The following is an 11,390-nucleotide window of genomic DNA, read 5'->3' as shown; positions in this document are numbered from 1 at the left end:
AAAAAAAAAAAGCGAAATGTTTCGTTCATTTAGGAAGCACCATCACGAAACCTATTCAAAATGGGTATATATATATATATATTAAGATTAGTATTTATGTTTTCTTTATTGTTTAATTTTAATATTTTTGTGAAACGATTTTATTTTAAAAAATTAGTTTTATTTATATTAAGTGTATTAGGATTACTTATAATATTATCTACAGTATTTAGCTAAGCTTATCTTATTGTTTCTAGATTTCTACAAAACTAAATATTCCAAACAATTTTCCATTTGTTTTACAATATGTAAAATATTTATCTTATATAGGATTATTTAAAATATTTAAAATTTGGACTTTTAAATTTGTAATGCAAAATTGCATGGGAGAGGAGTAATGTAAGGAGTTACTTCCCAAAATTCAAAAAAACTATACAACATCTCTAGACGACATGTCGTTAGAGAAGGCTAGAAGAACTTTGTATTACAAACAACATGTCGTACTAGTAGTAGCAGTATCCCAATTGGGAGCAATAGGAGTACTAATATGATTGGAGAAGTCACTAATCAGCTGATTCACCTCCTCCAGACCCCTCAAAACCAAATCCTTGTCGTTTGCTTTCTGAGGGCTAACATCAGTAATATTACTGGAAGATGTTGTTGCCGTCGTTGGAAGAGAATTCTCCATAAGCTGTGCATAATAATAGTCTTCAGCATCCAAAGCCTTCAACAAAAAAGCAGTGAGCTCATCACCGTCGTCAGCAGCAGCTGTGGGAGGAACCGCACCGAGTATTGCGTCGGACGAAAGTCCTCCGAGATTGCGATTCTCGCCAGAGACCGACGTGGATGGCGGGGTTTCCACGAGGGTTAGTGCTCCGTGATCAATGCGGCCGGGCGTCTTCGAGAGAAGCATTGAGTTCTGATCATGATCATCATGCGCATGATATTCTAAATTAGCTGGCGCAGTCTCCACATAATTATGAGGCAGAATTTGGAGCTCTGTGTTTTTGTTTGATCTCCTCAGAACTTTGTTGGTTTTAGTGGAGCCTCTCTTATACATCTGACAAAGAACATAGCCATCTTCAAGCTGGAACGAAAACCAAGTGTTAATTTAATATAGTTGGAGAAAAAGGAAGGATATATGACGCTAATGAAAACTAAAGAGCAATATGGGCGGTTTAGTCGCATTTAATCATGTAATAATTTTACATATTTAGGGCACAACTGAAAAATTAATAAAAGAGTCGGAGGGATTGGGGCTCGTTTCGAGACCGATTTAAAAATTCGGGGCTAAAAAAACTAATGAGATGTGGTCTAAAATTTAAAAATTAAAAATAAGTGTAAGGAGAAGGAACGAGAGTAAAAGTCTCATACCTTGAGCATGTCTTCTTCTCCAAGAGTAGTAAGTTTTTTCTTTCGATCCAAACTAGGGAGTACTGAGAATTCATGCATAATCCAATCAGTCTTTTCCTCCTTTACATTTGGGATTACTCTATGGAAACCCAATAAACTCTTGGATCCAATTTTCACGCCATTATCGGAGTATACATCTGTTGTGTTTGCTAGTCTCCAATATCCATCTCCAGCGAGTCGGTTCCGTCGCTTTCCATTGTTCCCTCTACTTGTGGCTTTTATTTTTCTGCACAACATTAATTCAGATTAACATATGAAGTAAGCAAAACTTGAAAAACGTTTTTCGCATTTAATCCACCTAAAGATCTTCCATGCATCGATCGTTTTCCTAAAAAGAAAAATATTGATGTTGATTCCAAAGCAAAGGCAGATTTTGGGAATATAAATGAAACAAATAATATATATCAGACTGTGTTAGCAAATATAAGTTCTTCCTTCTCTATATTATATGCATAAATTAGTTAATCTTGCTTTCATTTATGAAAGAATATGTTAGACTTCACAATAATCACGATTAGAAGTAACTGAAGTAAAACGCAAACCATGAAAGTAAATATCGTGAAAAGAAATCTTTAACTTCAGAACCATAGAATGAGAAAAACTATAACAAATCAAAAAAGAAAAGAAAAGCCAAGAAAGTGGTAATTTGTTTCTAACCTGCTATTTCCTCAGGAGTATAATCGGACAAAGTAATCTCTGAAATGATGCAGTTTGGCTCAAAAATCTGGTCCTGGCTCTTCGGTATCAAGTAATACATGATAAGTTCTTCATCGCTGGGTGCAAATCTGTAGCCAGGAGGACAATAATAATTCAACACGGCTGTTTCTTCTACACGATAGCCCTCCATTTGATCATAATTATGATCTGTTTCTGAAACCTCCATTGATATTGAAGAAGGCAACTAGAAGGGATAAATTAAGATGAGAATTGAGAGATCGAGTCTAGGCTTAATGAGAAGTTAGGGTTTAAAGCTGGAATTTCTCTGGATATTCAGTTTTCTTCTTTGAGTACGTACGTCCCTAATATTTATACCTTTTGCTTAAGGATAACATATGATCAGTGGCGGTTAATTTATGGGAGGCATGCAAGTAATTGAATATTAGGGTTACGTTGGGATTATTTTTATTATTTAATTTTATAGTTGGATTTATATTTATCTCTCAGGATTATTTGGGGTATTTAGGTATGTTTATCTTATTTATTTTTAGATTTCTATTAATATTTTGTGATACGATATAGATGGATATTTAAGTTTCTAGCGTGGAATAAATTTCTGCGATTTATTCGAAGATTTCATACTAATAGTAGAAAAGAACTCCCAGCAAAAAAATGATAATAATAATAAATAAATAAATAAATAAGAAATTTAATTTAAAGAAAAAAATTTAAATAATTGAATTCTAATTTTTTGTCAAAAGGGAAAAAGAAAACAAAAGCAAAAGACAGAAAAAAGGAATGAAATGAGAAACAACAAAAAAGGACCTCCATGCTGAAATATAGGGTGGAAAGTAAAAATAAAAGAGTACAAAAGTAAAAGAAAAGGTCAAAAGTTTCGTTCATCTATGATCTATAATAAAAGGGAGGATGGAGGTGCATTCTTTCGTACGTCAACCAAGTAATCCAATGGTCCATATCATCTAATTCCCTTTTTCCTTTAAATGCAATAGTCAAGATTATACACTTGGGCTCTTGTATTCTCTCACACCTCATACTATAATCTTGTTTCCTACTTTAATTTTTTTTTTTTTTTTTTTTTTTTTTTTTTTGTAAATATACTTCAATCTCATTAGTTTATTAGAGAGACTTGCTTTAAACGTGTGCATGGCATCCACTTTTTAATATAATCTCAAACATTGTTTAAAATAATTATCTTCAATATTGCCTATCTAATTAGTTACTTGGCATATATTTTGTCAACATTTGCTTGGCCTTGGCATATTTATAAGTTACTTTGCTGCGAAAGGTTGATTTTTAAATTAAATCATTTTATTGCAAAGATGATTTTTAAATTAAATGATATTTATAAGTTACTTTGCTGCTTGGCCTTTTTTTTTGTCATTTGCTTTTATTTTTCCCCCCCTTTTGTCTTTATTTTCTCTTTCTCTTTTTTTTTTTCCCAACAATATGTACAACCATAGTTCTAAAAAAAAATGTCACTCCTGTCTTTTGCTTTTGTTTTTTTTTTTCCCCATTTTTGTCTTTATTTCTTCTTTCTCTTTTTTTCTAACTATAACAATTGTTTTAAAAAAAATATCACACCACAGAGCGTGCATTTTAACTTGTATATAACTACATAATTCAGTTTTATCAATATACTTTCATGTAGCGTAATTTTTAATTTCTCCTATAAATTGACCGCCACTCAAGTCGTCCTTGAAAAAAAAGAAGCGATAAATAGGTAGTGCATGAAAGAAGAAAACTGAAAATCCAGAGCAATACCAGCTTTCAACCCTTATAAGTTGTCATAAAGTCTCGTCTTAATTAGTTTATGCCTTCTAGAGCCCTCTTAAATTGGAGGTTTCAGAAGCAAATCAAACAATGGAGGGCAATGTAGAAGAAAACGCCGTGTTGAATAACTGTCCGCCTGGCTACAGATTTTTTCCCACCGACGAAGAACTTATTTTGTATTTCTTGATACCAAAGACCAACCAACCAAATTTTGGAACCAATTATGATGGCGGACATTCCTTTGTCCGAGTACACTCCTGAGGAAATAGCAGGTCATCAGAAACCACTTTCTTGGCTTTTCTTTTATTTTTTTTAATTTGTTATTATTTTCTTCTTTAGTTGTGAAGTTAATTAAAGATTACTTTCCAAAATAATTACAATCATGTTTTGCGTTTTACGTACCTCAATTATATATACGTCGTTGTGATTATCATGAAATCTGCTTGTAAATCGTACTCGTAAGCAAAACTTTACAAAATGTATAAGAAGGAAGCACTTATACGTATAAATTAAATATACCCCTAAACTATATACTTTATCATTATCATATGTTTGTGTATGATTGTAATTCGTACGTAGCCTTCGGTTCTCTCTCTCGTCGTTTTTTTCTTTTATCATTTTTTTGGATTTTCGAAGACAGAGTTTCTTTTTCTTTTTTTTTTTTTTCCTTATCATTTTTTGGTTTTTTGAAGACAAAGGTTTATGATCTTTCTTTATGAAATCCATGGAAAATATTATATATTTACTTTTCAAGAAAGCAATTTGTGTGGTCGGGTTAATAAAAATGTCGTTCTTTTGCAATCAAGAATATATCAGGTTTTTCTTTTTTAGAAAACGATGGAACGTTTTGACGTTATGGTAAAATAAACACAAAAAACATTACAAGTTTTGCTTACTTCATATGTTAATCTGAGATTCTGAATGTTGTACAGTGAAATACCAGCCCCAAGTATGATACGAACTATGCCAACAACGTGACAAAACCCGAGACCAAATATGCAATACGATTCAAGATCTATCAAGGTTGATGGAAACCGCGACCTGTTGCTTAGCAAAGCAATAACCTTGGTATGGTGAAGACACCACAAATGAGTATGAAAAATCCGTTTGATAAGTCAAGTTGAACGCCATAAGGAAAACAAGTTCGGAAAAGTTTCTTCAAGAACTCAAGAAGAATATCTCATAATATGAATAAACATAAAAAACTTTCTTTATTATCGAAATTCAGCCTTAAATAGCCGAAATTCACATGAAGAGTTTAAAAATCGTAAAAGTCATATTATATCCTTAATGAGATAAAAGCCTAAAATAAGATAAACCTAAAAACAAGATAAAACACACCTAAAAGCTAATCTCTTAGGAAGGAATCTGAATTTAACTCCAACTCCTTCCTTCTAAACGCCTATGATGGAATTTAAATGTTTAAATTGAAACTTAAACCTAAAAAGATAGAATTATGATAAAAGTAAGTCTTTATCCGTAATTTGACTTGATCCCTTGCTGAAAAACACGCCTAATCCTTTTTAGACTACTCCTTGCACGTGTAACCTGGAATGTCATGCAAGTTGGTCATGTAATGACTCAATGGACGTGTAAGACTAATGGGCTCTCTTCCGGAATGACTCAACGGACGTGTAAGACTAGTTGGCTCTCTTCCGGATCGACTTTGACGAGTATTTCTTGCATCCCCGATGTCCTCATCAAAGTAGAGGGAACATGGTACTTTTTTACACAAAAAGTTTGAAAGTTTAACAAGGGACAGCGTCGGAACCGAGTTGCTAAAAATGGGTATTGGAGATTGGTAAACACAACAGATGTATACTCAAATAATAATGGCAACAAAATTGGATCCAAGATTTTATTGGCTTTCCATAGAGTAATCCCAAGTGTAAAGGATAAAAAGACTGACTGGATTATGCATGAATTCTTACTCCCTAATTCGGATCAAAAGAAAAAAAGTGTTAGTGTTGGAGAAGAAGACATGATCAAGGTATGAGACTTTTGCGATATCGATCTCCTTTGTTCTCTTTAAGGACTTTATTTATATTTATGACTCGGACATATTATCATTCCATAACAATTAAATTTTGTTCAGAATGGTTAAACTTATTTTTAGTCACGGATTTTTAAATCGTCTCAAAACAAACTGCTAATCCATCTAATTTATAAAGTCTTAAAAGGGAGAAAAAAAAATAAAATGACTCTTTTAATAGCAATTGTGCCCTAAAAATGTAAAATCACGTGATTAGCTCTGATAAACCGCACATATTGTCATGTGCTCTTTTTCATTAGTGTCATATATCCTTCCTTTTTCTCCTACTATATTTAAGTCTTATGAGACGTTTGGTTCATGGATTAGAATCATAAGATTAGAACCATTTTCGATTTATGTGTATTTTTGTGAGAGAAAATACTGTAACGAACCATGAATCATGATTCGAATCGGAGTATGAATCCTCCAACCAAACAACCTCTTAGTTTTCGTTGCAGCATGATGATGGCTATGTTCTTTGTCGGATGTAAATGAGGTGCTGCTCTAAAACCAACGTCAAAAAAGCTCGAAGGAGATCAAACAAAAACGCAGAGTCCCGAATTCTGCCACATAATGTGGAGACTGCACCTGCAGCCTCAGAATATCATGCACATGATATTGATGATCAGAACGCAATGCTTCTCTCGATGACGCCCGACCACATTGATCATGAAGCAATAACTGTCGTGGAAAACCCGTCTTCTACGACGGTCTCCGGCGAGAATCACGAGCTCGGAGGACTTTCATCGGACACAATACCGAACGCAGTTGCTTCAGCTGCTGCTGCTGCTGCTGATGATGATGATGATGAGTTCACTGCGTTTTTGTCGCAGTACACTTACGTTTTTGGTGGTAATTACTATTATACACAGCTTATGGAGAATTTTCCTTCAACGATGATGTTTTGGTTTTGAGGGGTCTCGAGGAGGTGAATCAGCTGATGAGTAAAATCTCCAATCATACTCCTATTGCTCCCTTGGGATATACTGCTAGTGATAGTACGACATGTCGTATGTATTCTTATTTTTCTTGCATGTTCTAAATACATGTCGTCAAGAGATGTTGCATCAGTGTATAGTATATATAGTGGCAAGCAGTGACTGTAAAGTTTTTTAAATTTTTTAAATTTGGGCAGTAATTTTATATATTTAAGTTTTTCTTTCTCGACTATTAATAGAGGAGTCATGATTGTTGTTATTTATAAAACACGCACATTTATGTTCTTGATTGAAGGTGATGTAAACCCTTAATTTTAAATTATGGTTTCAGAATCATGATTTGAATATAAAATCATGAATTATGGTTTTGATTCTAGAATCATTACTAGAATCACTTTGATTTGAATCACTCTGATTTAAATCCTCATACCAAACGAATCAGAATCAAGAGTTTTGAATCACCTTGAATCAAGAGTGAGTGATTTTAGAATTATGATTTGAGCTAGTTTATGTATCAGGAGTTTTGAATCACCTTGAATCAAGAGTACACTTTTAGAATTATGATTTGAGCTAGTTTATGTTCGTTTGGTATGAGGATTCAAATCAGGGTGATTCTAAACATGATTCTGAAATCAGAACCATGATTCATGATTTTGGGTTCAAATTCCGGCCCGTTTAATTTGCTGATTCGAGTTGAGATGTGACTTTATGTTAGAGTTTTTTACTGTAACAAAAAAGTTAGATGTGACTGTTTCTGAGAGCTTTTTACTGTAGCAAAATTTGAATTCTAAACTCAAATCGGTGAAATGAACGGGAGCATCAGGGGTTTGAATCACCTTGAATCAAGATATGAGTGATTTTAAAATCATGATTTGAGTAAGTTTAAAACATCACATTAAATTTTGAATTATGATTCAGAATCATCCAAATCAAATATTAACTTTAAATTATGATTTAAAATTACTGTAAATAAATACTGATTCTCAATTAGGATTTAGAATCATGACCTATTTAGAGCCGTCAGGTTCGGGTTATAACGAGTTGTTTTGAGTGGATTAATAGAGTTGGGTGAGTTTAATTGGCACCAAGACCTGAACCTAGAAGAGTAAAACAATTGAGGGGGAGCAGGCAAAAGCACAAAATTTGATGCATCAAAAGAATCGTCTCTCTCCTCCCTCGGCCATGGACTTCCACCACCACCACCAAACCCTCGCCAGCAACTCCCCTTCCTCCTCCACCTCCTCCATCTCCGCCGCCGCCACCACCTACCCAAACGGAAACCCCATCTCCTCCGCCGCCGCTACCGCCGCCGCCGCCGCCCCCTCCTCCGACCCAATGCACTCATGGTGGGAGTCCATCTCCAAAGCCCGCTCTCGCATCCACTCTCTCTCTTCCATCTTACCCGACCCCTCCCTCTCCCTCTCTCTCTCCTCCCTCGCCGACTCCGACCGCCCGGCCCTCTCTCTCCTCTCCTCCTCTCTCGCCTACTCCGCTCTCTCCTCTGCCCTCTCCGATCCGCACTCCGGCTCCGGCTCCGACCCCCTCTGCCACTGGCTCTACGACACTTTTCTCTCCTCTGATCCCCATCTACGACTCGTCGTTTTCTCGTTCCTTCCTCTGATCTCTGGCCTCTACCTCTCTCGCATCCACTCTCTCTCCACCGATTCACCTTCTCTCCCCTCCCTCGCCGGCTTCGAGGCTGTCCTCCTCGCCATCTACGCCGCGGAGACCAAGTCACGCGCCGGCAAGCCTGTTCTCGTTTCCGTCCCTGATCTCTCCCAGCCCTCTCTCTACCACACCCCTCGTCAGAAGATCGCCGGCTCTAAGAACTCCGTCGGGGTCCTCTCCCCGCCGCTCGAGCCGCAGATCGCCGTCAAGTCGACGAAGCGGGCCTGCATCGTCGGCGTCGCGCTGGACTGCTACTACAAGCAGATCTCGCAGATGCCGGCCTGGTCGAAGCTTGATTTCTGCCGCTTTGCCGCTTCCTGGGCGGGCCAGGAATGCACCTGCGAAAAGCAGTTCGATGATGACGACGACGATGAATCGGTGGTGTCTTCTAGGGTTTCTGAGATCAGGTATTTGGAGAATGGCGACCAAACTGACGATGTGGTTGACGACATTGCTCAATTGAGGATCGAAAATGGCGGTGGTAGAAGTGGCAGTAGTAGTGGTGGTGAGAATTTGGATTCGAAAGGTTCGAGAATTCCGCTGCCGTGGGAGCTTTTGCAGCCGGTGTTGAGGATTCTAGGGCATTGTTTGCTGGCGCCGTTGAATTCTCAGGATGTGAAGGACATGGCTGCGGTCGCCGTGAGGCGTTTGTACGCCAGGGCATCTCACGATTTGGTTCCGCAGGCGATCTTGGCCACGCGGAGCCTCATTCAGCTTGAAAAGAGGTCGAGAGCGGACGTGAGGGCGGCTGCAGCAGCTGCGGCACTGGCAGCGAATCCGTCATCGAATGCCAATACTCCGAGTAAGGCTAAGAAACCCGAAATCCTTTTGGTTTCAAAGTGATTTGCTTTTGCTGGTAATAGAAAGTTGTATAGTTGTTTTCAAGTGATTGATAAAGTAGAGTTTGTGTAGGTTAATGATTGTATTTGTTGTTTTGTATTTGTAGGTCCTAGAGTTTGTAATTTATTTTCTGATTGTTTTATTTATACTTATACAGACCTCTGTTCTTGTTGTAGTGTGTAACCTAAATGCTTTGATGGTGTATGGTTCTCTCCGAATTTGTTTTTTGTACACCTCAAAAAGGGATGGAGAATTTCTGAATGAATTTGGTTTTATACTATTTTCCTTTGATTCTGTTTGGTATGGTTATGTTCTTTGTGGCTGTGAATGTTCTGTTTTAGATTTCATTTGTAATTTTAAGAACTATATAGAACTCTGTTGGCTTGATGATATTTTGTGGAGATTGTTACTGTGCATTGATTAGTTGGCTTTCTTAGTGGGATTCCAATCTACAAGTGGCTCTTGCATTGCACGATTTGCTCGTTGTTGTAACTTTTAAGAGGTTGTTGGATAATTTGGAGGGCTAATCCCTTACTTATATGAGATAAAAGTGTAGGATTTTCGAGCTCTTTGAAGCATGCACTAGGAAAAGAATCTTACTTCATAGTTTATAGCTTATTGTTTTAATCATTGATATTTAATCAAGTGATTGTTCAGCTGTTGGCTTGCTGATAATTTGTGGTGACTTTCTTGTATATTGATTAGTTGCTTCATAAGTGGGAATGATTCCTATCAAGTATTATGAACTCAAATCTACAATTGGCTTTTTCGTTTCATGAGTTACTTGTTATTTTAACTTTTAAGAGGTTGCTGGATGATTTGGAGGGTTCAAAGTATAGGAGTTTTCCAGCTCTTTGAAGCTTGAAGGATGCACTAAGAAGAGAATCATACTTTTCTAGCTTATTGTATGAATCATTAATGCTTAATCGAGTAATTAGTTCAGCTATTGGGTGTTTTATCCAAGTGTAATTCATGCTTAGAGGTTTCCCAGTTGTGAGTTTCAATTTGACTAGTTGTTGGGTTGGGTTGGGTTGGGTTGGGTTGGGTTGCATTTGTAAGGGCCTAAGCGTTGAGTCTTCTGAATTTGGACCGTGACGAGAATTTCTCACTTTTTTGATATTCTAGAGCCTTTGTTCTAAACTAATTGGTGTTTCGATAGAATCTTAGAGCCTAGCCTTTCTTTACTCTGCTCCCTCATGTACTCGAAGAACTTTAAATTGGATGAGGACTTTACTAAAATTTGTAGCAGCACTGTAATTTATCTTGAGGGGGTATGTTTGGATGAGAAGCTTGATTGATTTCATTGCTTCAGATTTTGGTTGTCATTCATACTTTCATGAATTCTAACTTGCATAGTGTTAGGGCCATGAGTTGGTTAGTTAGTATAGCTACGAGTTGTTAGAGATGTGGTTAGTGGTTTATTAGCAATCAGGGAATTTGTTAGACTAATACTAGCACTATAAATAACAGGACAGTAAGTGATGAGGGTATGTCTGATTTGTCTATGAATTTGGAATTCATTCGGGGCTTGTGAAACCAAGATTAGGGAGAGCTGGTGGTCTAGAATACCACCATTGTTAGGGTTTTCTTGTACTATTTTAAAGTTTTATCAGTCAATTCAATACAGATACAGTCATTGTTCATCTATTGTGCTACAAATTGCTAGGATCCTATCACATAGTGTAATTTTCTTCCGGTGAGAGGCAGTCAAGGAAATTGGGATGAGTGTACGCGCCATGATTGCGTTAGAGGTTTCCCAGTTGTGAGTTTCGATTTGACTAGTCATTTGGTTTTGGCTGCGTTTGGAAGGGCCTGAGCTTTTGAGTCTCCTGAACTTGCAACATGACAAGAATCTCTCTTTCTTGACATTCTGGAGCCTTTGCTTCAAGGCTCACTGTATTACAAGTTTGGTTCATTTCATTGCTTCAGATTTTGGTAATCATTATGAACTTTCATGACTGGTAACTTGCATAGTGTAATTTTCTTGTGGCTGAGAAGAAAACGCCATGGAATTGTGCTACGTTTCATGATTGAATATGAAGGCACATTTTGGTTCTTACCATAGTTGAGCT

At 36.9% G+C, this 11,390-nt stretch overlaps 2 protein-coding genes across 2 annotated transcripts; one reads left to right on the top strand and one right to left on the bottom strand.

Annotated features, from left to right (window-relative positions):
- Positions 1 to 463: 463 nt before the first annotated feature.
- On the bottom strand, positions 464 to 2,275 carry LOC21400237 (NAC transcription factor 56). Its single transcript, XM_010095885.1, has 3 exons — positions 2,050 to 2,275; positions 1,354 to 1,607; positions 464 to 1,066 (listed from the first exon to the last, which is right to left on the bottom strand). The coding sequence occupies exons 1-3, from the start codon at positions 2,273 to 2,275 to the stop codon at positions 464 to 466; spliced, it is 1,083 nt and encodes a 360-aa protein (XP_010094187.1).
- A 5,591-nt stretch (positions 2,276 to 7,866) lies between these two features.
- Positions 7,867 to 9,606, top strand: LOC21400235. Its single transcript, XM_010095883.2, has one exon. The coding sequence runs from the start codon at positions 7,957 to 7,959 to the stop codon at positions 9,319 to 9,321; it is 1,365 nt and encodes a 454-aa protein (XP_010094185.2). The 5' UTR covers positions 7,867 to 7,956; the 3' UTR covers positions 9,322 to 9,606.
- The last annotated feature ends 1,784 nt before the right edge of the window (positions 9,607 to 11,390 follow it).

The sequence above is a fragment of the Morus notabilis genome, unplaced genomic scaffold (assembly GCF_000414095.1).
Source record: "Morus notabilis unplaced genomic scaffold, ASM41409v2 Scaffold1219, whole genome shotgun sequence".
Classification (NCBI taxonomy): domain Eukaryota; kingdom Viridiplantae; phylum Streptophyta; class Magnoliopsida; order Rosales; family Moraceae; genus Morus; species Morus notabilis.
This window is presented reverse-complemented; position numbering and strand designations above follow the sequence as displayed.

Coding starts and splice junctions, on each gene's coding strand:
- LOC21400237 (XM_010095885.1), bottom strand. CDS start 2,275: ATGGAGGTTTCAGAAACAGATCATAATTATGATCAAATGGAGGGCTAT. Junction 1,608..2,049: donor TACTCCTGAGGAAATAGCAG/GTTAGAAACAAA, acceptor GAAAAATAAAAG/CCACAAGTAGAGGGAACAAT. Junction 1,067..1,353: donor GAGAAGAAGACATGCTCAAG/GTATGAGACTTT, acceptor TTTTCGTTCCAG/CTTGAAGATGGCTATGTTCT.
- LOC21400235 (XM_010095883.2), top strand. CDS start 7,957: ATGCATCAAAAGAATCGTCTCTCTCCTCCCTCGGCCATGGACTTCCAC.